Source organism: Nomascus leucogenys, chromosome 18 (genome assembly GCF_006542625.1).
Source record: "Nomascus leucogenys isolate Asia chromosome 18, Asia_NLE_v1, whole genome shotgun sequence".
Lineage (NCBI taxonomy): Eukaryota > Metazoa > Chordata > Mammalia > Primates > Hylobatidae > Nomascus > Nomascus leucogenys.
In genome coordinates this window covers 40,712,376-40,737,619 of record NC_044398.1, presented here as the reverse complement: position 1 = coordinate 40,737,619, position 25,244 = coordinate 40,712,376, and the positions used below count along the sequence as shown (strand labels likewise).

At 48.1% G+C, this 25,244-nt stretch overlaps 1 protein-coding gene across 5 annotated transcripts; it reads left to right on the top strand.

Annotated features, from left to right (window-relative positions):
* The first annotated feature begins 1,535 nt into the window (after window positions 1-1,535).
* HNRNPF (heterogeneous nuclear ribonucleoprotein F) lies at window positions 1,536-25,129 on the top strand. Of its 5 annotated transcripts, none has more exons than XM_030799029.1 (4): window positions 1,536-1,645; window positions 14,273-14,407; window positions 16,160-16,218; window positions 23,047-25,129. In XM_030799029.1, exon 4 carries the CDS (start codon window positions 23,099-23,101, stop codon window positions 24,344-24,346), a length of 1,248 nt encoding a protein of 415 aa, XP_030654889.1. In that variant the 5' UTR covers window positions 1,536-1,645; window positions 14,273-14,407; window positions 16,160-16,218; window positions 23,047-23,098; the 3' UTR covers window positions 24,347-25,129. The 5 variants fall into 5 exon arrangements, with proteins under 5 accessions (XP_030654889.1, XP_030654892.1, XP_030654890.1 ...); XM_030799032.1 differs by having other exon boundaries at window positions 1,565-1,686; XM_030799030.1 differs by lacking the exon at window positions 1,536-1,645 and adding an exon at window positions 2,892-3,093.
* The last annotated feature ends 115 nt before the right edge of the window (window positions 25,130-25,244 follow it).

The following is a 25,244-nucleotide window of genomic DNA, read 5'->3' as shown; positions in this document are numbered from 1 at the left end:
TTTGGACATTTTTACCTATTCTGACAGCTCCTGCTTTACTCTTTCCATTCTTTCTTGGAACTAGCTTTTTTTTTTGATAAACTCCTTCCTTCATCACAGTCATCCCACTCATCATCTGACACTATTCTGAGCACTCCTTTACTTTCTCTGGTGATTTAAAAAATAACGTTCAGCCAGGTGCGTGGCTCAGTCCAGTAATCCCAACACTCTGGGAGGCGTAGGTGGGCGGATGGCTTGAGTCCATGAGTTCCCGACAAGCCTGGGCAACATAGCGAAACCCCGCCTCTACAAAAAATACAAAATTTAGCCCAGAGTGGTGGTGCTACTCAAGAGGTTGAGGCAGGATAGCTTGAGCCCAGGAGGTCGAGGCTGCAGTGAGCCGTGATTGTACCACTGCACTCCAGCCTGAATGACAGGGCGATACCCAGTCTGGAAATAATAATAACAATAGTAACAATGTTCAGCTTAACCTGTGATGAGTGCCTTGACATCATCTCTTCATGAAGAAGGTCCACCAAAATAAAATGGTTACAATTATTAGCCCTACAAAGCATCAAAAAAAAAAAAAAAAAATCTGTCCCTGGCTTAGCCATTAGCCACCAAATCTGTGTGTTCAGGTGCTCTGTGACTGAAAATCTTGCCCTCGACCTGGGCCTGAGTTACACTCTGAGGTTTGGGGGCTTCTCACACCACGGAATTATCACCTGAGCAACTTCAACCTGACAAATCCCTCCTAACGCCCCGCTCTGAGACGCCTTTAGGCGGTCTCTGGAGTACTCAGTGTACGTTTTTTTTTTTTTTTTCTTTGAGACGAAGTCTCGCTCTGTCGCTAGGCTGGAGTGCAGTGGCGCGATCTCGGCTCACGCAAGCTCTGCCTCCCAGGTTCAAGCGATTCCCCTGCCTCAGCCACCCGAGTGGCTGGGACTACAAGCGCGCGCCAGCACGCCCGCCTAATTTTTTTGTATTTTAGTAGGGGTTTCACCATGTTGGCCAGGATGGTCTCGATCTCCTGACCGCCTGATCCGTCCGCCTCGGCCTCCCAAGCGTCAGCCACCGCGCCCGGCCCTCAGTGTACTACTTTCCTTATTTTATTTTTTGAGACAGCGTCTCGCTCTGTCGCCCAGGCTGGACGCAATGGAGCAGTCACGGATCACTACAGCCTCGACCTCGCGGGCTCAAGCGATTCTCCCGTCTTAGCCTCCCAAATTAGTGGAACCACAGGCTTGCGCCGCCACGCCCTGCCATCGGTTCTCATTTCCTTTTCCCATCCTAGTCTTCAATCAGGCGTCCTTTCGGCGCACATTTCAGTGTCCTGCGGGGCTCACCAGTGTCCTTCCTCCAGGGCCTCAGGGTCAGTCAGAGAGATCTTTCCCGCCGCTCCACTCCCTCCTCCTCCTCCCATCTCCTCCCCACCCCTCCCTTCTCCTCTCCAGAAACGTCCTCGCTAGTCCGCCTCCGCCGCCTCCCCCGCCCGCCGTGTTGGCTCTCTGCTCCGCGCCCTGTCGGCCAACCGGCGGCTCAGCTCTGGGCGCGTCACAATAGCGCCGTCGGCCCCGCCCCCGGACGCAGAAACCCCGCCCTGCCGCGGTCCTTGCGTCCTTCCGGCTCCGTCGTGGAAGCAGGACTGCGCCGCGTCTTCCTTAAGGTGGGGTTCGGGGGGCCACCGAATCGCTGTCACGCCGGCAGGTAGCAGCGGGGTGGGGATGCGGGCTCCTTGGGCTTCTGTTTCCTGGTGCCCAGGGCAAAGGGCCGAGCCGGGGAGTATGACCTAGTCGGGGCCTGGCACGCCGCTAGCAGGAGGGCTTCCGGCAAAGCCGCGTGCGCTCGACGGGCAGGCGCTAAGGATTGGGGCCGGCAGCGCGCCTGACCCCGCCCCTCGTAGGTCCCGCCCCGTGCTCGCAGCCGGGGGTTTCCATGGTGATGGTCAACAAGCCTCAACTGCCTCTGCTACAACTGCCAAGTTCCCCGCGTCCCACCCTCCTCTAGGTGTTCCGAGGGACCACCGGGGTGCCCGATGTGAGAGCGGGAGTGTAGAGACTCGGAGGCCGAGGTGAGGGGCGGCCGAAGTCTCCGAGGTCGAAGGCCGCACACCCGGGACCGAGCGGGGACCGGGTCCCCCTGGGGGTGGGGACCGTGGGGCTGGGATTTAAGATTAGGGAGACCATCCGAAGTCCAGGGCCCCGTACCCGGACTACCTGGGCATTGGGCCTATTGGGGTGGGGATCGTTGGGCTGGAGCTGGGATTTGGGATCAGGGAAGAGAGATCTGAGTTTAAGCGCCGCACACCTGGGACCGAGCGAGGACTGCACATAATGAGGGGCCGTGGCGCTGGGAGATTTGGGTGACGGGATTCGAGGTCGAGGGGCCCGTACGTGGGACGGGTGAGAACTGGACCCACTGGGATCGGGAGACGCAGCGTCGGAGGTCGAGAGCTGCATGCCCAGACAGTGTTCCCACGCGGTGAGCACCGCGGGCTGAGATTTTGGAGTTAGGGAAGCGCGGGGAAGGCACGGACGGCCGGGTGCGTTAGTCCGGCCTCCTGGCGGGGCGCTGGCGACTGCCCTGCTGGAGGGCTCTGAAAGTGAGAACAGGCCTGGCGCAGTGGGAGGCCCAGCCGGGAGGATCTCTTGAGCCCAGAAGTTCCCGACAAGCCTGGGCAACATAGTGAGACTGTCTCTACTAAAAAGTAAAAAAAAAAAAAAAAAAAAAAAAAAAAATTAGCCACGTGTGGTGGCGCGCGCCTGTTGTCCCAGCTACTCGGGAGGCTGAGGCGGGAGGGTCGCTTGCTCTGAGGTCGAGGCTGCAGTGACAGTGATTGTGCCACTGCATTCCAGCCTGGACGACGGAAGTGAGACCTTGTCTCAAAAGAAGTAATAATAATAGTAATAATACCTGAGTAAAATGAAAGCCGCGCGCTCACGTGGCTGCAGGCGCCTGAGAGTTGCACAAGACTTCCTTGTGGGGAGTTGGCTCCGCCCTCCTCCCACGCCCGGTTCCCGGAGCCTTCGCTCTCGGCCTTGGGCCCTTTTTCTTCCTCCGCGGCGCCGCGTGTCCTCGGAGCGCGGTCCCTGTGTTGGTCTCCTGCTCCTAGAGGTATCGTGTTTGTATTTGGGGTGAAAATCTGACTCGTGCGCGCTCTTCAGCTTAGTCTTCCTGTTTTGTTTTTTCCTGTTGCTTGTTTGTATGAAGTATTTTCGTCGATTCCGCCCTGCTCGTAGGAAACTTGTGGACGGGGCCCGGCTTCTGCTGCGCCGGCTGCCCAGCTCCCCCAACCGCAGAGTCGTGGACCAGGGTTTTGAGGCGCAGGGCACCCGACTCGTCCTCCCCGCCAGGCCGCCCTGGGCGCGGGAACCCCTCCCACTAGGCGCCTGGGACCCCCGCTCGGCTCCGCGTGTGTCCCGGCGGTAGGGTGGAAGGAGAGCCGAGTTCGGCCATTGCCCGCGGGGCGCCTTTCGTTGCGGCTTTTCGGTCTCCAAGCGTCCCGGGGACGAGCTAACGCTCGCGGGCGCTGGGGGGCTCGAAACTGCTCGCGGGTGTTGGGGGCTCGGGCCGGCCATCTGCGTGGCGGGACACGAGGCGCGCGCTGGCGGCTGCGCGCGAAGGGCAACGGGCGGCGGCGGCTTCCCGGAACCGCGCGGGGCGGGCGCTGCGCCGGGGTCAGGGCCACAGCCTCAGGCGACAGGGAGTTTTGAAAGCGTAGTCTTCAGTTGTTCCGTTCAAAAAGTCATCTTAATTCTTCCAAAAATATACACATATAATTCTTTCTAAGTTATATTTTTAAAGGTTAAATACGTGGTTGTCTCTGAATTCCTAGTAAGATGAAAATTTCTTGGGTTCTCCAGGTAGGTGAAAGATACCTTAAGTGCTATTCCTGCAAAGTGACTCGTTGCTCTTACAGAATTTATAAACTATAAAATAAGACATTACTACTTTAATGAATATTAAGAGAGAGATTGCTTTATTCCTAAGCAAGATCTTTTGCCGTGTAGGTATTACATTCCGGTGTGCATTCTGTAAATTAGAGTCATTATCGGCCTGGCGAGGTGGCTCACGCCTGTAATCCCAGCATTTATGGAGGCCGAGGTGTGGGAGGATCGCTTGGGCCCCAGAGACCGACCCCGTCTCTATAAAAAATATATATATATCATTTTTTGAGACAGGGTCTCACTTTGTTGCCCAGGCTGGAGTGCAATGGTGTGATCTTGGCTTGGTGCCGGGATCCTCCCACCTCAGTCGCCGAGTATCTGGGACCACGGGCACTCTCCAGCAAGCCCGGCAAATTTTTGTATTTTTTGTAGAGATGGGGTCTCCTTATGTTGCCCAGATTGATTTTCAAACTTTTGTGCTCAAGCGAGTTTCACGCCTCTGCCTCCCAAAATGCTGCGATTACAGGCGTGAGCCATTGTGCCCGGCCACTTCTTTGTAAACTGGCAAGTTTTCTGTTAAGGGTAGCGTTACAAAGCTTTATTCAGGTAAAACTTGGAATTTATTTTAGGGAAAAGACTGAGTAAATAGAAAGTTATTTCTCCCACGTGGCCAGAACCTTGGAAAGCCTGGAGGCAAATGAGAGCCTGGTGGAGGTAGATGCCTGCAGGAGCTGCAGAAATGTGACAGGCCCTTTCCGTGGAGGTGACTTCTCTAATTCCCTCTCCCCCACTGAGCTCTGGTTCTCTGCTCTTGGGGAGAACCACATTAGTTGACTCTTACTAGGTCCTAGAAGTTTTACTCCATTTTCTAATTACATGCTCAGAACTACTCCAAAAGGGGTTGCTATTAGCCCCATATTTCAGATGAGAAAATGGAGGTTGGGAGAAGTCATGTGTCCAGGGACACAATTGGGACTGGGTCCCAAGTTGGACCGGGACACCCCTCCCCTGCCAGGGCCCTTGCCCTGAGCTACGGTTCTTGTGGAGGGCAACAGGGTGGGCAGAGGGAGAACTGAGCTCAGCCAAGACCACCGTGGCTTATTTTACAGCAAATCCCAGACCAATAAGGTCTTTATTAATAAATAAATCCGCAGTATTTCTAAGAACTTTTAAAACCTAACCATGATACTGCTCTCATACCTAAAAATACATTCCAAAATACCAAGTATCCAGGGTTTAAATGTTTCTGTATTAAATATTTTAAACAGCTGGTTGGTTTGAGTCAGGATCCAAAGTCACACCTTATATTTTGTAGATAACATTTTAAATTCAGAGCAGCACTGTCCAATAGAAATATAATGTATGCTATAAATGTAATCTTATATTCGCTAGTGGTGAGAGGAAACATGATTCATTGTATTAATAATTTAATATATATCCACTACTATTTTGCATGTAAGTAATTTTAAAACACTTTTTCGTTTCTCCATGATCTTGACTAAAATAATTAAAAACAAAATCCTGTGAACTTGTCAAAATCCAGTGTGAGTTTTACACATTTCAAGTGTGGTGAATGGATGCTGTATAAGTGATCATGTAGAGGTTCCCCTTTCTTAAAAGGCTCCATTCCCCGTTATATTTGTCGGGTTGTGTTGCAGCATTCCTTCCCCACACTTCGCATTTTTCTGATTGTTTTTCCATGGTGGTCTTTGAGTGTCTGTTCTTTATATTTCCTGTAAAGTGATAGTTACCTCTAGAGGTAGTTTTGGGTTTGGTTTTATTTTTGTTTTTGAGACGGAGTTTTGGTTTTGTTGCCCAGGTTGGAGTGCAATGGTGTGATCTTGACTCACTGCCTTCTGGGTTCAAGCAGTTCTCTTGCCCCAGCCTCCTGGGTAACTGGGATTACAGGCGTATTTTTAGTAGAGACGGAGTATCAACTTGTTGGTCAGGCTGGTCTCAACCTCCTGACCTCAGGTGATCCACCCGCTTCAGCCTCCCAAAGTGCTGGGATTACAGGTGTGAGCCACCGCTCCCAGCCTGGAGGTAGTTTTGATTCAGATGAGAGTTTTTGGAAAGAAAACTTACTTGAGGTGCTGTGCTCCAGCCGGAGGCACATATTGGTTGGTATTTTCTCTTGTCATGTTACAGCAGCTATTAATGATCATTACCTAGATCCATTATTTTCTTAAATGGTTTCCAAATTAGTGATATTTTAATAATCGATTCCTTTTCATTTATTAGCAGGAATACTTTTAATAAGAGGATAACGCTTTCAATAATCATGTGATCGCTCTAAGATGTACTTTTGTTTTCCTTTTTTTTTTTTTTTTTTAAGAGACAGATTCTCAGTCTGTCACCCAGGCTGGAATGCAGTGGCAGGATCCCGGCTCGCTGCAGCCTCAGCCTCCTGGGTTCAGGCGATTCTCAGGCTCATAAGCAGCTGGGATTACAGGCGTGCAGCACCACCACGCCCATCTAAGAGATGGTGGGGTGGCAGGGGGTGGGGGGTTTCACCATGTTGGCCAGGCTGGTCTCAAACTCCTGACCTCAAGTGATCCGCCTGCCTTGGCCTCCCAAAGTGCTGGGATTACAGGCGTGAGTCACCCACCACGCCCAGCCCTCCACATTTTTTTTTTCGAGAAAGGGTTTCACTTTGATGCCCATGCTGGAGTGCCGTGGTGGGGACAGAGCTCACTGCAGCCTTGACCTCCTGGGCTCAGGCAATCCTCCTGCCTCAGCCCCCCAAGTAGCTGGGATTACAGGTGTGTGCCACATGCCGAGCTATTTTTTTTTGTATTTTTTGTAGAGAAGGGGTTCTGCCATGTTGCCCAGGGTGGTCTCCTGAACTCAAGTGATCTGCCCACCTCGGCCTCCCAAAGTGCTGGGATTACAGGTGTGAGCCACTGTATATGGCCTCAGTTCTTCCTTGACATAAATTCAGCTTAGCATTTCTCATAAAACATTAAAAAAGTACCTCTATACTTTGTCTCCATTAATAGATCAGTATGAGAAATTGCAGTGATTGAGTTTGAAATGATCAACCACACTTGCATTCCTGAAATCCAACTTGGTCATAATATCGCTTTATATATTGCTGGATTAGGTTGGCTGATACTTGGTTTGGACTTTTGCATCTGAGTTCTTGAGTGAAATTAGCCTGTGGTACTTGATTAACTAATTGTAAAACTCTTTTGGAAATGAAAAAATCAATTCCAAGTTCATTGTAGATCTAAGAGTAAAAATTTAGAGAAGAACATCAGCGCTTTCTAAGTTCAGATAACCATATGGGCTTGGGCTAGGAAAAAGATCTCTTGAAAATGACACAGGCTGGGCGGGGTGGTTCACACCTTTAGTCCCAGCAGGGCCAAGGAGGCAGATTGCTTGAGGCCAGGAGTCCAAGACCAGCCTGGCCAATGTGGCGAAACCCCATCTCTACTAAAAATACAAAAATTCGCCAGGTGTGGTGGTGTGCGTCTGTAATCCCAGGCTGAGGCAGGAGAATGGCTTGAACTCAGGAGGTGGAGGTTGCAGTGAACCGAGAGTGGAACAATGGTTTGAGCTCAGGAGTTCAAGACCAGCCTGGGCAAGATGGCAAGACCCTATCTTTTCAAAAACAGAATTTTTAATTAGCCACGTGTGATAGCGAACACTTGTAATACCAGCTACTTGGCAGGCTAAGTGGGGAGGATCCCTTGAGCCCAGGAGATAGAGGATGCAGTGAGTTGTCATTGCACTACTGCATACCACCCTGAGCAAGAAAGCAAGACCCCGTTTAAAAAAAAAAAACAAAAAACAAAGCCATCATAATTAAGGAAAGGCACGACAGATTAAGACTCCTATTAGATGTATCCTAACGGTATGCCTCCTGTTAGACAAAACTCTTCACCTAATACAAATACAGATACTCTTACTATGTTATATCCCGATAAACCCATCATAAATTATTTGATTAGAATAGTGCCATCTAATAGAATTATGATGTTTATGACAAATACATATCTTTTCTAATTTAAGTTGGTGTTAGATACCATATATGACCCTCTTAAAGTACATAGAATTCAGAAGTTAGTTTTCTTGTGATGTTTTTGTCTGGTTTGGTAACACGTATTAGTGTGCTAGGGCTGCCATGCAAAGTAATACAGACTAGTAATAAATTTTCTCACAGTTATGGAGGCTAGAAGTCTTAAGATAAGGGTGTTGATAGGGTTGGTTTCTTAGGAGAAATAATGTGAATAGTAGGAATTCCAGAAGGAGAAAAAGACACAGATGGAGGCAGCAAGAGAAGCGATAAAGGATAGAAGTGAATTTTCCTGGCTTAAGATCCCTGTAGTTCCTATTAGGATATTTTGAAAAGACACAGCAGGCCGGGCACGGTGGCTCACGCTTGTAATCCCAGCACTTTGGGAGGCCGAGGTGGGCGGATCACGAGGTCAGGAGATCGAGACCACAGTGAAACCCCATCTCTACTAAAAATACAAAAAAAAAAAAAAAAAATTAGCCGGGCGTGGTGGCGGGCACCTGTAGTCCCAGCTACTCGGAGAGGCTGAGGCAGGAGAATGGCGTGAACCCGGGAGGCGGAGCTTGCAGTGAGCCAAGACTGTGCCACAGCGCTCTATCCTGGGTGACAGAGCGAGACTCCGTCACAAAAAAAAAAAAAAGAAAAGACACAGCACAGGCGTGTGTTGGTAAAACTCCTAAATTTAAAGTATAGAGGAAACTGCTTTGGAAAAAGTATGTCCTCCACATCTCTTCTCCTCCAGTTTCTGTTTTGATGTTTATTCTACTTGGTTTTCCTTTCTTTGAATTCATTACTAACTTTTAAGTTTAAAACTCAGTTTTAGTTCCAGAAAGTTTTTTTTTTTAAGTTTTGTAATGGAGTGGTATCTGAAGTTGCTCTTTTTTTTCCTGTTAAAATCATTATGGTTTTTGTCTAGCACTTCTTGTTCCCTGAAACCTGCCTAAGTCTGAGGTGTGGTGCGTTATTTCTGGGTGCCAGAGCCCCCCTTCTGTAAATTGTTAAGTTCCTTTCCTCCTTCCATCTCTCTGTTCTCCACAATTCCCCCAAGGCAGAATGCAGTGGTCCCCTGGGCAGCACAGCTCAGGGCCAGCAGTCTCAGCTCAGGGCCTGCTGCTTGGAACCTGACTTAGGTGTCGTGTTTCCATGGAGGCTTCAGGAAGAATTCCCATCCCAAGGAATGTACCTTCCTCAGGGGGCTGAGGATACCCCACAGGCCTCCTTTCTGTCCAGTTCCAGGGTTTGACTACGCACCTACTTAGGGGCTGCTTGCTCAAGGGAGGAGAGGTACGGGAGGTGGTCTGGGTAAAACAAAATTGATCTTCCTATCAATTGTATTTTTGTTTAGCAGAATCTATACACACCCATTTCTTTGGATATTATTTCCAGTTACTCCAGCTAATCCAAATAATGATATTTTCCCTCAGTTAAGAACAGATTTTATTTTTAGGAACAGAAGTCTAGTAGCAGTTTTGCTTTTTATTAACGTTTTAAGGAACATTTACCTTAGATATCATGATTCTTGAGCATTTGCAAAATGCAATCAATATCAAACAGCAATGGTTGCTTGTTTTATGATCGGTCAAAATTTGTCCTTATATTAATTTCAATACAAACAGTATAGATAAAATTTATCTAACATTACATTATACTACTCTTGATGCTTTTTAGTAACACAGCTTTTGAGAAATGAACGCTGAGGGAAGCAGTGTGTTATTACCCAGACTTAGCTACAGCAAGTAAGTGAAAGGACCTGATAGATGGTAATGGAAAACAGCTTTCCTGTTGCATGCAGATCAGGACAGATCCCCTTTGGTGGACATAAATGTAGTAATAATGGAGTAAACATTTAAAATGTTAATATATGCTCCATCTGCAGCTTCTCGTTTTTTTTGTTTTTTTTTTTTTTTCTTTGAGACGGAGTCTGGCTCTATCGCCCAGGCTGGAGTGCAGTGGCGCGATCTCGGCTTACTGCAAGCTCCACTTCCCGGGTTCATGCCATTCTCCTGCCTCAGCCTCCCGAGTAGCTGGGACTACAGGCGCCTGCCACCAATGCCTGGCTAATTTTTGTATTTTTAGTAGAGACGAGGTTCCACCGTATTAGCTAGGATGGTCTCAACCTTCTGACCTCGTGATCTGCCCGCCTCGGCCTCCCAAAGTGCTAGGATTACAGGCATGAGCCACCGTGCCTGGCCACTTCTCAGTCCTTAATAGCTTTTAGGATAGCTCTGTGTATCGAATTTGGCATGTTGTGTGAATTGGGTTAGAATTCTCACACTTCAGATCCATGTGCCCCTGAAAAGTTAAGTACAAATGTGTGCGTTGGTGCATTTTTTTTTAATGGAATTAGTGTCTTGTATCATAATTCTTGAGTTCATGACAGCAGGAAGTACTTAAGAGTGACTGAATAGGAATTTTATAAAATTGCTGGGTTGGAAGATACTTTTGAGGCCATTAAGTCCAATTTTCAGTATTTCCAACAGAAAAGGAAAACATCCATAACAAATACGGTCTATGATCTGCTCACATACTATTTACCATGATGGGGAATTTTTGCCCCCAAGACACATCTTATGCTTCTCATATGGTGAACAGACATGAGCAGCAGAAGCGGTATCCTAAAATTTCCGCAATCTAAAGGATTCACCACGAAATAAGAATATGAATACAAAGCATCCAGCACCAAAATGTATCCCAGTAAAGGGCTTTGGTAAAAAATATAAATAATTTGAACAAGTGTCCAGAGGGGAGATAACGTACAAAAGGAAAAAAGAAAAATGGGCTTTTAACTTGTCTTTTTTTTTTTTCTCTCAGTTTTTTTTCCTTTTCCTATGTAGAGATGAGAGTCTCACTATATTGCGCAGGCTGGTCTCGAACTCTCTTGGGCTTAAGTGATCCTCCCACCTCGGCCTCCCAAAGTGCTGGAGTTACAGGCTTGAGCCACTGCTCCTGGCCAGCTTCTACTTTAAACCTCAGCTATTTATCAAGGAAAAAAGAATTTCCCTTCTTTCTACGTGAAATTCATCACTCAGTGTTCCCACTCACCCATGCTCCTGTGTTTAAATGCCACTTCCTCAGAACCCCAATCTGAGCTAATCCCTATTTTCTGTTTTTCGTTCATTCTAAAATTTGTCATCATATATTTGTACATTTCTTGATTTCCCACTCCACTGTTACTGGACCCAAGGCAGGAACCGTGTCTCTTTACCACTACAGTTCCTGTATCTTTTAGGTGTGCCATATTTCTTGGTGAGTCAATCTCCAGATTCAGTCATTTTTCTCTACATTACTCAAATCCTTTCACATTCTTCAGTTCTCACCAGTCTTCCTAGACTTGTTTCATTCCTTCCCATCTTGTCTCTACGTATCTGTTCCCAGCATTCATTTTCCACATAGCATCTAGACTGTTGTGTTAAAAAGCAAAATTCCTTTCACGCCACATTCCATTAAATGCCTTCCCACTGGCCTTTGGACACCAAACCAGGCCTTTAAGGCTATGTCATCTCCTACCATTTATCTCAGACCTAGCTGCAGTTGCATAATACGACCCCTGGCTCAAGTCTTCTGCACACGTTGTTCCCTCACAGGCAGGAACCCTATGGTGACTGATCAATAATTAAAACTTGCCTTGGGCCAGGCACAGTGGCTCTTACCTATAATCCTAGCACTTTGGGAGGCCAAGGTGGATCAGTTGAGCCCAGGAGTTGCAGACCAGTCTGGGCATCATAGACCTTGTCTCTACTAAAAAATTGAAAAGAAAAAATTAGCCTGGCTTGGTGGCATGCACCTGTGGTACCCGCTACTTTGGGGAAGCTGAAGGTGGGAGGATCGTTTGAGCCCAGGAGGTTGAGGCTAATGTGCCTATCACAGACTTAACAGTTACTAATCATGGACAGTTATTCTCCATCTCCCCACCTACTATGTGGACAACTTCAAACAAATCCAAGCCATCACAAATATTTCAAGATGGATTTCTAAAACTTAATTGCTTTATTTTATAACATAACCATAATTCTGTGGGTTCTTTTATCTGCCTGGAACTATTCTAAGGACTGGCTCATTTGTCCTTGTAGTTTCCCACAGTCTACATCACTATATGCAGTATGTTACTGTTCCCTGTAATTCCTGTTATCTAGTAAGTGCGTTCTAAAGACTTGCTTTCTCTCACTTTTACAAACAGTTCTATTAGCCGGATGTGGTTGCATGCCAGTGGTCCCAGCTACTCAGGAGGCTGAGGCTGGAGGCTTGCTTGAGCCTGGGAGGTTGAGGCTGCAGTGGGCCAAGATCATGCCCACTGCATTCCAGCCTGGGCAACTGAGCCAGATCCCGTCTCAAAATAATAATAATTCTGTTAAAAACGCAAAACAGGCGGGGCGCAGTGGCTCACACCTGTAATCCCAGCACTTTTGAGAGGCTGAGGTGGGTGGATCACAAGGTCAGGAGTTCGAGACCAGCCTGACCAACATGGTGAAACCCTGTCTCTACTAAAAATACAAAAATTAGCCGGGTGTGGTAGCGCATGCCTGTAATCCCAGCTACTCAGGAGGTTGAGGCCAGGAGAATCGCTTGAACCTGGGAGGGGAGGTTGCAGTGAGCTGAGATTGCGCCATTGCACTCCAGCCTGGGCGACAGAGCAAGACTCTGTCTCAAAAAAAAAAAAAAAAAAAAAAACTCCAAACATGCCGGGCATGGGACTCGCACCTATAATCCCAGCATTTTGGGAGGCCGAGGCAGGGGGAGGATCACAAGGTCAAGAGATCGAGACCAGCCCAGCCAACACGGTGAAATGCCATCTCTATTACAAACACAAAAACTAGCTGGGTATAGTGGCATGGGCCTATAGTCCCAGCTACTCGGGAGGCTGAGGCAGGAGAATCGCCTTAACCCAGGAGGCAGAGGTTGCAGTGAGCCGAGATCACACCACTGCACTCCAGCCTGGGTGACAGTGAAGACTGTCTCAAAAAAAAAAAAAAAAAAAAAAAAGTCAAACATACGCAAAAGTAGAAACAAGTGTAATGAAACTCTATATGTACATCAGGAGCTTTAATAAAAATTACTAGCTCATAGCACATCTTGTTTCATGTGTATTTCCACTTTCCAAGTAATCTGAAACAGATTCAAGAAATCAGGTATCGTCTGCAAATATTTGTGGCTCTAAAAAGGGTCTTTTAAAGAAATAAAATCACAGTATAATTACAACAAAATTTACAATTCTGTAATATAAAGTGTCACTGATCATATGATCGAAATTGCTTTATAATTGTTCTCCAGTTCATTTGAATTAAGATTCAGAGGTCCACAAAATTGCGCGTTAGTTAAAAGTTTTAGGAATTGCGTTAAAAAAAAATTTTTTTCCAAGTTTTTTTTTCAAAATCTTTATGTGTGTCCATGGTCAAATGTACAAACCAAGGTACGTCCGCTAGTTCCATTTTAGAGGCGGCCTCCCGGAGAGGGGCTGTGTCTAACTTGCTGGCTTCTCTTCCACTCTGCAGTGCCCGCCCTTCCCCGTGGCTGGCACTCTGGACTTTCCCCAGGTCGCGCTCGCGCCCGGCTCCCTTCGGGAGAACTCGGAGAACTGTCTTCCCGCCGCCCTGACTCTCTCCTTCCCCCACTTCCTGCCTGGGCCCAGCGCGCGGGCCACGGGGCCGCACCTGCAGGCACGCGTTTCCCATTGGTGACATCTTGGCGGGCCGGGCAGTGACACTTCCTCCTCTGCACCCCGTGACCCACGTCCGGCTGCCGGTCTTGGATCACGAGGCCTCAGCTTCCCGGACCCCGGACCCCGCGCCTCCTCGAGGCCGACGGCCAGTCCCTGGCGTGGTGAGCCGCCGCGCGGGCGCCCCGGCCCCGCCACTCCAGCCCCGGCCGCCCCCCCCTCGGGTCCCTTTCCGCCGCCCCGGTCGCTCGGAGACGGACCCAGACCTAGGAGCGCCTCTTCCCTTCCCTCTCCTTAGCCGCGCTCGGCCCGCGGGTCCCGGAGCTCCCGCCCAGGCAGCGCTAGCCTGGTGGGCCGGGGAAGCAACCCCCACCCCATCGCGCCGTCGTCGTCTCCCTCGCCCTCAGGGCCCCGGAAGCCCGCCAGGCGCCCCCTCCTCCCCCGCGCCCTTCCCTCCGGGAACCCTCCCGTCCCTGCCCTCCCTCCCCCCGCTGCGCCGCTCGCTCCGCCCCCCGCCCGGAAGCTCCCGCCCGAGCCCGCGCAGGCCCTGGGGCCGACCTTCCTGCGGGGCCGGGCGGTCCGAGGCTGCTGGAGCGCCGGGAGGAGGCCGCGGGAACGTCGCCGTCACCTTGTGTCGGGGCCTCGGCGCTGCTTCCCGCCAAAACACGCTTACCAAGCGCCCGGGCCTCCCGCCTCGCGGAAGGGGCCCCCCCACCACTTGGATTTCTGTTGCAGGTTGAGAACAAAAAGATGCACCTGGACTTTCCCCGGAGCCCTCTGCGTGGTTGAGCTTCGGTGGAATTTCGGTGCTCTTGGCTGCCAGCCGCGCTTGCCTGGTAGCAACAGAAACCAGTCCCGCTCGCCTCCGTGGTAAGTCTAGAGCATGAAAGTCCGTGGGCCCGGCCGGGTGGACTTTGGTTTGAGAGTGAGTAATGGGGGCGGCGCGGCCGGACGCGCTCCCAGCCGCCTGGCGAGAGTGCTGCCCGGTTCCCCGGGGGCACGGGAGTGTGTCTGGGAGGGGAGGCCAAGATCCCTCCTCGAGTCCTGTCCTGAACAAAAGAAAACGAGGTGGGTGGTGCTTGAACGGCCCTGTTTACTGTGCAGATAGCCGAACTAGCAGGACTCCGACGCGCCCTATTTATCTTGATTGGCTCTGCCTGAAGGCAAGCGTTAATCCCGTCCAACCTGTATCACAGCGAAGAGCTCGTTCGAGAGCGCTTTTTGGAAATGCAGATTCTTAGCCCCCACCCAGATCTGTTTTAGGGTTGGTGTTTTAATTATCTAGGTGGCCCGCGTGCAAGCTTGATCTGAAAACCTCCCGGTCCAGTCACCTGGGGGAGCTGAGCAGCCCTCCCCGCCCCCAGCGGTTTCCTGGCGCTGCGGGCGGGGAGACCAGACTCTTCCTCTGCGTGCGTTGGCAGTGCGCCGTGGCCGTGGTCTACAGGCTCACAGCGGCAGGTCCATTGGGGTAAATGGGTGTACGTGGGTCTGGCTGCCAGCTTGTGCATGTCCCCAGAGAGGCCTCAGGATGTTGGTCTGTGGATCACGCAGGGATAAACGAGGGCATAAGTGGATCAGATCATTAAGATGACTGGGTTCCACCCTTTAGATCCTTCAAGTCGGATTGTTGAAGCCTTTTGAAAACCTGATTCCAGAGTACTTGAAACTATTTCACCCCTGAATAGGTTTCCTAATAAATGTAATGCTTTCCATTTGTACACCCCCCCAAGAGTGTCTTAAGTAATCATCACTGGAAGTTTGCAAGACAAGGCAGATTTGATTATATTCATTTTAAGATGACAGGTTCAGCAAAATTAGCTGATTTTATTAATTTCACATTTCCAAAACTCAAGCAGCTTAGTTCTCAGAATTCCACAGCCCTCAGCCCGTGTCCTAGTCCTTTGGGGCAGCGTTATTACTGGGATGTTGGTCATCTAGTGATTATGATGTATTTTCTAGTGAAGCATATTTCAAAGAAGTAACCCAATAAAACTGGAAGTGTGTTTTGGATGTGTCTCCACACTGCTTACAGAGCGGTTCCTATAAATCAGATTGAACAATTTCTAGCAAGCACCCTTGCCCCATGCCCGTGCTATCCCAGTGAAAGAGGGGTCTTAAGGTCAAGTCCCCTGTGGTTGTCACTTCTCCCCCACCCACCTCCCTCCCAAGTGCCCTGCCCCCGATATTTAAATTTCCTCCCAGCATTTAGGGTCCTCAGTGTACAAACTTAGAATTGGGCAGAGGCGGGCGGATCACCTGAGGTCAGGAGTTTGGGACCAGCCTGGCCAACATAGTGAAATCCCATTTCTACTAAAAATACAAAAATTCGCTGGGCGTGGTGGCACACGCCTGTAATACCAGGTACTGAGGTAGGAGAATCTCATCAAGAGTAAATCTCAAGATCAATAAGGCGTTTCCCTTTTGTCATTCTCTGTATTGCCCTGTGAAAAGGTAATACTTCCATAATGCTGTTAAGGCGGATGGGGTGTGAGATTCAATTTAAACCCAGGGGCTATATAAAGGGCTTCCCAGCTGTCTCCTGTCCTTACCTGGAGTTCTGATCCCAGAGCCAGTGCCTAGGATCTGAGACCACACAGCCAATATCGTTCTGTTTTTCTTTAGGACTGTTCATTACCATCCAGAAGTGTCTCCCACTGAAGGCATCCACAGTTGTTTTTAAGGTAAGCTATTTTAATAAGAGCCCTTTTTCAGCTGCAGTATTTATATTTGTTATACTCAAATTTGCTTAGCAGCCTGGAGTGAAAAAAGTTTTGTCCCTAACTTTAACCTTGAGCAGGACACCACAGGGCTCTTTACAGCTTGAGTTTTAGTTAATGAAAAGCCTTGGGACCTGAGAAGTGGAACAGAAAACGAATTCTGGAGTAAAAATAAGCAGTAAGTGTTTTAAGTGTACACATGTGTTTTGGAAAGGAATGGTCTCTTCACCTTGCCTTCAGAGAGGAAGTCATTTTGCTTCTGAAACATTTCCTGATGCAGAACACTTATGACATGTAAGAGATTAGGCATTTTAAGTAATTCTATGAAATGTTTTTATTTTTTATGCTTCTTATATGTCTTTTTCAGCCTAGCCAGTCCACTGCCTTCTTGAGGAAGGTGTTGACCCCCCTACACATGGGCAACAGTTAATCCTGGCTAATCTTGGACCAGCTGGGTCAAGCCTGTGCTGAGGATGGGGTCATGGTGGCCAACAAAACAGGCACAAGTGTCTCCCCAGTAGGCTCCTATTGTGGGTTTAAGACCCCTTAACAACACAGCAAGAGTGCTGTGGTAGTGTAGAGCATGAGACTTAATTTGGATAATGAGAAGACATTTGAGAAAGGTGGTATATTTGAGCTTAGACCTTAAGGATTAGTGGGATTTAGGTAGACAGAAGGTTCAACAGAGTATATCTGGGGAGAGAATTAACCATGAGTGTCAACTATGTGCGTCACATCAGGGCAGAGAGCTTGGCACATTCCAGGAGAAAAAAGGAAGTGATGTGAGCTTAGGTAGAAGAGTGTTGCAGGCAAAAGTTGCAAGGCCTGAGAGACCCCATTGGGCCTGTGGTCCTTGTTCTGAGGTCGGTGGGAAACCACTGAGGACTTGGAAGCAGGACAGTAATGAGTTTTAAAAGTACACATGAGCCGTAGATGGGATTGCAGTAAGGCCTAGCCACTATGCTTGGAAAACTTTTTTTGAGATGGAGTTTTGCTTCTGTTGCCCAGGCTGGAGTGCAGTGACGCGATATTGGCTCACCACAACCTCTGCCTCCCGGGCTCAAGCGATTCTCCTGCCTCAGCCTTCCTGAGTAGCTGGGATTGCAGGCATGCGCCACCACGCCTGGCTAATTTTGTATTCTTAGTAGAAACGGGGTTTCTCCATGTTGGTCAGGCTGGTCTTGTCCTGATTTCAGGTGACCCGCCTGCCTCAGCCTCCCAGAGTGCTAGGATTACAGGCATGAGCCACTGCGCCCGGCCTATGCTTGGAATTATTTAAAAGATATATCGGTAATCTGGAATTGGCTGTTTGTACATACGGGAATTAGAATAGGAGAAGTAACAACATGAGATACAGAAAGAAAATGACAATTTGATAACTCACATTACAAAGAAAAGAATTCAATGTGTTAGGAACAGGGTAGAGCTGTGAGGCACCTTTATTGCTGAGGAAATGGAAGAGTTGAATAGGATTTAGGGATGAGGATACTGTGGAGAATGGGATCACCCAAGGGAGTTGAGTTGATTGGATTTGAGGGCTTGGGAGAAGGTCAAGGATTACTCCAGTTTCTTTCTAGAGCCTCTGGGTGCAGGTAGGGGCAGTCATGCTGCTATTGGAGTGGGACAGAAGAGAGAATGTGAGGTTTAGTTGTGGCACAGAGGAGAACCTGTGGAGTGGAGTTGTATCTACCTGTCTGGGCGTCAGGGAGCCGAAGACTGGGGGTTTGTGTATCTCCTGACCCTGGAGATGATTATGGAGACCCTGGGAGCAGGTGAGTCCACTGAGAAGAGGACTGGGCCCAAGCCCGATTCCCTACAGTTAATGGTTAAGGAAGGACTGTCTAAGGAATTAACTGGAAAACCAAGAGTAATTGCCAACAGGAGTGAAAGGGAGAGGATTTCCAGGAAAGAATGGTTAAGTAAGATGAAGATGAAAACATCTGTTCTTTCTCTTGCCATGGACATCTGTATAGTAGGGCCATGCAGTTTTTTTTGTTTGTTTGTTTTTGAGATGAGTCTCGCTCTGTCGCCTAGGCTGGAGTGCAGTGGCACGATCTCAGCTCACTGCAACCTCTGCCTTCCAGGTTCAAGCGATTCTCCTGCCCCCATGTCTGGAGTAGCTAGGATTACAGGTGCCCGCCACCATGCCCGGCTTTTTTTTTTTTTTTTTAGACGGAGTCTTCACTTTGTCGCCCAGGCTAGAGTGCAGTGGTGCAATCTGGGCTCATTGCAAGCTCCGCCTCCTGGGTTCACGCCATTCTCCTGCCTCAGCCTCCCGAGTAGCTGGGAATACAGGCGCCCGCCGCCACGCCCGGCTAATTTTTGTATTTTTAGTAGAGATAGGGTTTCACCATGTTAGCCAGGATGGTCTCGATCTCCTGACCTCGTGATCTGCCTGCCTCGGCCTCCCAAAGTGCTAGGATTACAGGCGTGAGCCACTGTGCCCGGCCAATTTTTCTGTATTTTTAGTAGAGACGGGGTTTCACTATGTTGGCTAGGCTGGTCTGGAACTCTTGACCTCAAATGATCTGCCTGCCTTGGCCACCCAAAGTGCTGGGATTACAGGCGTGAGCCACTGTGCTCAGCCTAGGTGTACACCACTATGCTTGGCTAATTTTTGTATTTTTGGTAGAGGCAGGATTTCACCATGTTGGTCTGGCTGGTCTTGAACTCCTGACTTCGGTGATCCACCCTCGACCACCTAAAGTGCTGGGATTACAGGCAGTGAGCCACCACACGTGGCCTTGATCATACAGTTTTAACGGAGGGGAGTGGAAGTGACAGCAGAGGCCTTTTGACAAGATTTTGCTGAACAAATCAACAAGTAGCTAGAGGCAAAGCTGGCACAGGGGAGGTATGACATGATTGGGTAGAACTAAGCATGTTTAATTACCAAGTAGACAGTGCTCAGTGGAGAAAAGGGAAAGAAAGAATAAAGCATGGCCCCGGGGTATGTGAGGTTGGACCCAGAGCAGAGCTGTTGTTCATGATGTCCGCTGTAAGGGGCCCACTACGTGCTTACAAACTCCTAGACTCTGACTTGACTTCACAAAGTCCACTTCCAAGAGTAATGTCGACCAGCTGGAGAGGAGGTGAGAATCTGTAAGGCTGCTCCAGACATCTGAAGGGCTTTGGACAAGCAGGGTGCTGGGGTAGGACAGTGGGCGATATTGAGGGCCCGCTTACTCTATGGCTGTTCACTCTGATTTTCTTTTTTTTTCTTCTTCTTCTCGTGTGGTGTTTTTTTGTTTTTGTTTTTTTTTTTTTGGAGTTAGTCTTGCTTTGTCACCTGGGCTGGAGTACAATGGTGCGATCTCCACTCACTGAAAACTCCACTTCCTGGGTTCAGGTGATTCTCTTGCCTCAGCCTCCCTAGTGGCTGGGACTACAGGCGCCCGCCCTCACATCCAGGTAATTTTTTTTTTTTTTTTTTTTTTTGAGACAGAGTCTCGCACTGTCGCCCAGGCTGGAGTGCAGTGGTGCGATCTTGGCTCACTGCAACCTCTGCCTCCCAGGTTCAAGCGATGCTCCTGCCTCAGCCTCCCAAGTAGTTGGGACTACAGGCGCCCGCTATCACGCCCGGCTAATTTTTTGTATTTTTAGTTGAGACAGAGGTTTTGTCTATTGGAACTCATGACCTCAAGTGGTCCCACCCACCTCGGCCTCCCAAAGTGCTAGGATTATAGGTGGGAGCCACTGTGCCTGGCCTCACCCTGATTTCTACAGTATTTCACAACTTGGGGGCAGCATTAGCCACCAGAGAACATTTGGGAATGTCTGGAGACATTTGGTTGTCAGAACTGGAGGTGGAGGGTGCTACTGGCATCTAGTGGGCAGAGACCAGGGATGCAGCTAAACATCCTACAGTGCCTGGGCCTGCCTCCACAACACAGAACTGTCTGGTCCAAAATGTCAGTAGTCCTGAGGCTGAGAAATTGTAGCCTAGAGGCACCATTTCACCTGGGGGTGTGCAGCTGAGCCACTCAGTACATCCATGGAGTAGTCAGATATTTGTTTGGAATCTTCCAGAGCTCTGGTTTTACTGGGTGCGTACAGTTAATAAGTTCATTGAATGAATTCCATGTATTGTGAGGAAGGAGTGTAAAATGATACTTGCTCTAAGCTGGATTATGAAGAATGAGGAGAGAAAGAGGCTGTGTGGATAAGGAAGCCAAGGTCTCTACAAAGGAGAGGGGATAGCAGTTGTGGTGGAGGGAGTAGGATGTAATTAGGGTGGGGTTTCCTGCAGGGAATGGTGAAATCATTGGAGGTAGGAGTCCAGGAGAAAATGATTAGTGGATTATGGCTTCATCTCCTCGCACCAGGAATGATGGCTGGACCTAAGGCTGTGAACAGAACTCGAGGGAGGCCTTCAGATACTTTTCATGTGTGAGGAGCAAGACGGTGCCTAGCGTGACCGGGTGTTGAGAATGGAATTGCATAAGAAGCCGCCACCTGTAATTGAGCGGTCCCAGACCCATTATCCCAAGAGACACAATACAAACTTGCCCTGACTCTCCAAGGAGGAGCTTCTGAACTGTTAATACAGAATTCCCTCCGTGGGCAGGAGAGGAAGAATCTGCTGTGACCTTGCTCTGCCAGATCAGCATGTTGCAGTGGCCATATGCTGCTGCAGGGGATTTAGATAAGGCCCTGGGGAGGCGGGGACCATTACTTTCTAAGGTGGAGGCTAAACCCCAGGGTTTGTTGCAGACCCAAAGCACAGTTTGAGAATTGGGGATAGGATTATTTATGCCCAATCCTTTGCCCTTCAGGATTATTTTATAAAAGTTGATTGAGTTTATGTACATAGTCAATACATTTGAGGTGGGCAATGAGCAATCCAGGTTAGGCTCCCCTTGACTCTTCGCAGAGGCTTCCATGTTCCACTCTCATTAGCAAGGGTGACATCTTTTACTTAGGCTGTATACTTTCAAAGCCCTTGCATTCCAAATCACAGTTCGTAAGTAAATGCCGAGTGTTTGGTCTTGGTGATGTGTTCAGGATATCACATACTGTTCTGTTTCATTTGTGCCATTATGCTTGTTATTGGGAGAGGAGACATGTCTTGCTATCTTTATAATCTGGTGTAGACACAGGTAAATTTGAAAGATTTACACAATTATCCTTTTACACATTGTCAATTTGAAATGATGAAGCACTGTATGATACTATGTCATTATCTGCAATGGCTACATCAAACTTTAAAATTACTAATTTTCCCTGAAGCTAGTGTGCAGTTGAGCATTTATTTATTATGAATTTGCTTTTCCTTTTCTTAAATTACACTTACCTATACTTTTTGTCTGTTTTTTAAATTGTGGGGTTTTTTTATGGAGCTTTTTTCCCCACATGATGAGCCCATATTTCTTGAAAAGGCCGCCAGTTATATCTATTATGCTTGATGTAAAATGACACTTTGAAACATTAGATTTCCAGTTGTGCATGGTGGCTCACGCCAGTAATCCCAGCACTTTGGGCAGCTGAGGTGGGCGGATCACCTGAGGTCAGGAGTTCAGGACCAGCCTGGCCAACATGGTGAAATCCCGTATCTCCTAAAAATACAAAAAATTAGCTGGGCGTGGTGGCTGGTGCCTGTAATCCCAGCTACTCAGGAGGCTGAGACAGGAGAATTTCGTGAACCCGGGAGGCGGAGGTTGCAGTGAGCCGAGACACACCACTGCACTCCAGCCTGGGCGACAGCGAGACTCTGTCTCAAAAAAAAAAAAAAAGAACGAAAAAGATTTCCATATACTCCTATGCTCATTTTGAGCGTCACCTTTGACGATGTTCATATAAAAATACGTCTTTGGCGCCATGATACTGTAGTATTTTTCTTGCTTGTAGCTATGTTATATACCCTGCCGTCTAGGTCAGCTGCTCCCCTTTCTCAGAAGACTGCCTTCCAGTGTGTGGTTGGCTTTACTCTGAGTTTGGACTTCCAGGTGCCATGTACCACCCTGGTGGGAAGGGCATTTCCCAGCCCTCTTGTGATTGCCCTTTCTTCCTCATGCCCTCTTCCAGATCTTCAGCAAAAGGCAGCAATTCTGCTATATTTTATGTGAACCTGTGAATCATCTGATCTGGTTTCTCCATTTATTTGCAGTGTACATAACTAAGTCTGCTGGTGAATTTGTCTGCTTGTCTGTATATGTCATCAGTTTGGCCTCATACTTGACTGGTATTTAGTTTGAATTGACAATTTAGGAGCAAAATCATACCTCCATAGACACTGGAAGCCATTGGTGTCTTGTATCCTGGCAACATTACTGCTGATGAGACCACTAGAAAATCTTACCCTATGTTGTGGTTTAAAAACAGCCTGCTATGTTCCCATCCCTTATTTTTTACTCATGAAAGTAAAAGTATCCTACCATAGACAAGCAAATTTACTAAATTTACTGTTTAACCAAATGTAAGGCCTATAGTTTAGGAAGAACAACTCAGGAGCTCTTATAAGTGAACTGCCACATATTATCATGACAAACATGTGGAATAAATATAACAAGGAAATGGCGCTTGCTCTAACCTGAGTGAAACTTACATTTCTCTGTATTCAAGGCACCACATTCACATGCATCGTCCTGTCTTGTAAACTCCTGATTTGTTTTTCAAACTGCCTGTGACTGATGATGTAGTTTTTTGAGAGACCTGGAGTCAAATCTTAGCTCTCAATTGTATTTGGTATATTTCTAAATGTCTTGCTACCTCTCTCATCTGTAAAATGGGGACAATTTCTGTTGCATACTTTAGTTGTGCATATTAAATAAATTTTTCTTTTTTTTCTTCCAGCCACAAAAAAGCCACACCCAAGATCACCTGACACCCACCCTGTCAAGTGTCCATGATGCTGGGCCCTGAGGGAGGTGAAGGCTTTGTGGTCAAGCTCCGTGGCCTGCCCTGGTCCTGCTCTATTGAGGACGTGCAGAACTTCCTCTCTGACTGCACGATTCATGATGGGGCCGCAGGTGTCCATTTCATCTACACTAGAGAGGGCAGGCAGAGTGGTGAGGCTTTTGTTGAACTTGGATCAGAAGATGATGTAAAAATGGCCCTGAAAAAAGACAGGGAAAGCATGGGACACCGGTACATTGAGGTGTTCAAGTCCCACAGAACCGAGATGGATTGGGTGTTGAAGCACAGCGGTCCCAACAGTGCCGACAGCGCCAACGATGGCTTCGTGCGGCTTCGAGGACTCCCATTTGGATGCACAAAGGAAGAAATTGTTCAGTTCTTCTCAGGGTTGGAAATTGTGCCAAACGGGATCACATTGCCAGTGGACCCCGAAGGCAAGATTACAGGGGAAGCATTCGTGCAGTTTGCCTCCCAGGAGTTAGCTGAGAAGGCTCTAGGGAAGCACAAGGAGAGGATAGGGCACAGGTACATTGAGGTGTTTAAGAGCAGCCAAGAGGAAGTTAGGTCATACTCAGATCCGCCTCTGAAGTTCATGTCCGTGCAGCGACCAGGGCCCTATGACCGGCCCGGGACTGCCAGGAGGTACATTGGCATCGTGAAGCAGGCAGGCCTGGAGAGGATGAGGCCCGGTGCCTACAGCACAGGCTACGGGGGCTACGAGGAGTACAGTGGCCTCAGTGATGGCTACGGCTTCACCACCGACCTTTTCGGGAGAGACCTCAGCTACTGTCTCTCCGGAATGTATGACCACAGATATGGCGACAGTGAGTTCACAGTGCAGAGCACCACAGGCCACTGTGTCCACATGAGGGGCCTGCCGTACAAAGCGACCGAGAACGACATTTACAACTTCTTCTCTCCTCTCAACCCTGTGAGAGTCCATATTGAGATCGGCCCAGATGGAAGAGTGACGGGTGAAGCAGATGTTGAGTTTGCTACTCATGAAGAAGCTGTGGCAGCTATGTCCAAAGACAGGGCCAATATGCAGCACAGATACATAGAACTCTTCTTGAATTCAACAACAGGGGCCAGCAATGGGGCGTATAGCAGCCAGGTGATGCAAGGCATGGGGGTGTCTGCCGCCCAGGCCACTTATAGTGGCCTGGAGAGCCAGTCAGTGAGTGGCTGTTACGGGGCCAGCTACAGTGGGCAGAACAGCATGGGTGGCTATGACTAGTTTTGTTAGGAACATTTGAGTTATTTCAATCAAATTTTCACAGGCAGCCAACAAGCAATTAAGAGCAGTTATAATAGAGGAAGCTGGGGGACCCATTTTGCACCGTGAGTTTGTGAAAAATCTGGATTAAAAAATTACCTCTTCAGTGTTTTCTCATGCAAAATTTTCTTCTAGCATGTGATAATGAGTAAACTAAAACTATTTTCAGCTTTTCTCAATTAACATTTTGGTAGTATACTTCAGAGTGATGTTATCTGAGTTTAAGTAGTTTAAGTATGTTAAATGTGGATCTTTTACACCACATCACAGTGAACACACACTGGGGAGACGTGCTTTTTTGGAAAACTCAAAGGTGCTAGCTCCCTGATTCAAAGAAATATTTCTCATGTTTGTTCATTCTAGTTTATATTTTCATTTAAGATCCTTTAGGTTAAGTTTAAGCTTTTTAAAAGTTAGTTTTGAGAATTGAGACACAATACTAATACTGTAGGAATTGGTGAGGCCTTGACTTAAAACTTTCTTTGTACTGTGATTTCCTTTTGGGTGTATTTTGCTAAGTGAAACTTGTTAAATTTTTTGTTAACTAAATTTTTTTCTTAAAATAAAGACTTTTTCACAATGACTGGCACAGATTATCTACTCAGCAAAAGATAGCAAGATGGGTGGTTGAAGATAATTCATTTTAATCGTAATGTATTTTAGTGTGAATTTAAAAATTTCATACATCAAATCTATGATCTCCCTTATATTCTTATGATGAGGCTAAATAAAAGTCTAATAAAACTTAAATATGTGAATGGTGGAAATGGTGACTAGCAGCACACATTCCGGGAAGCATCAAATAGACACACGGCCCCAGCCACCTGCAACTTTTACATGCACCGTTCTAAACCATTCA

Coding starts and splice junctions, on each gene's coding strand:
- HNRNPF (XM_030799029.1), top strand. CDS start 23,099: ATGATGCTGGGCCCTGAGGGAGGTGAAGGCTTTGTGGTCAAGCTCCGT.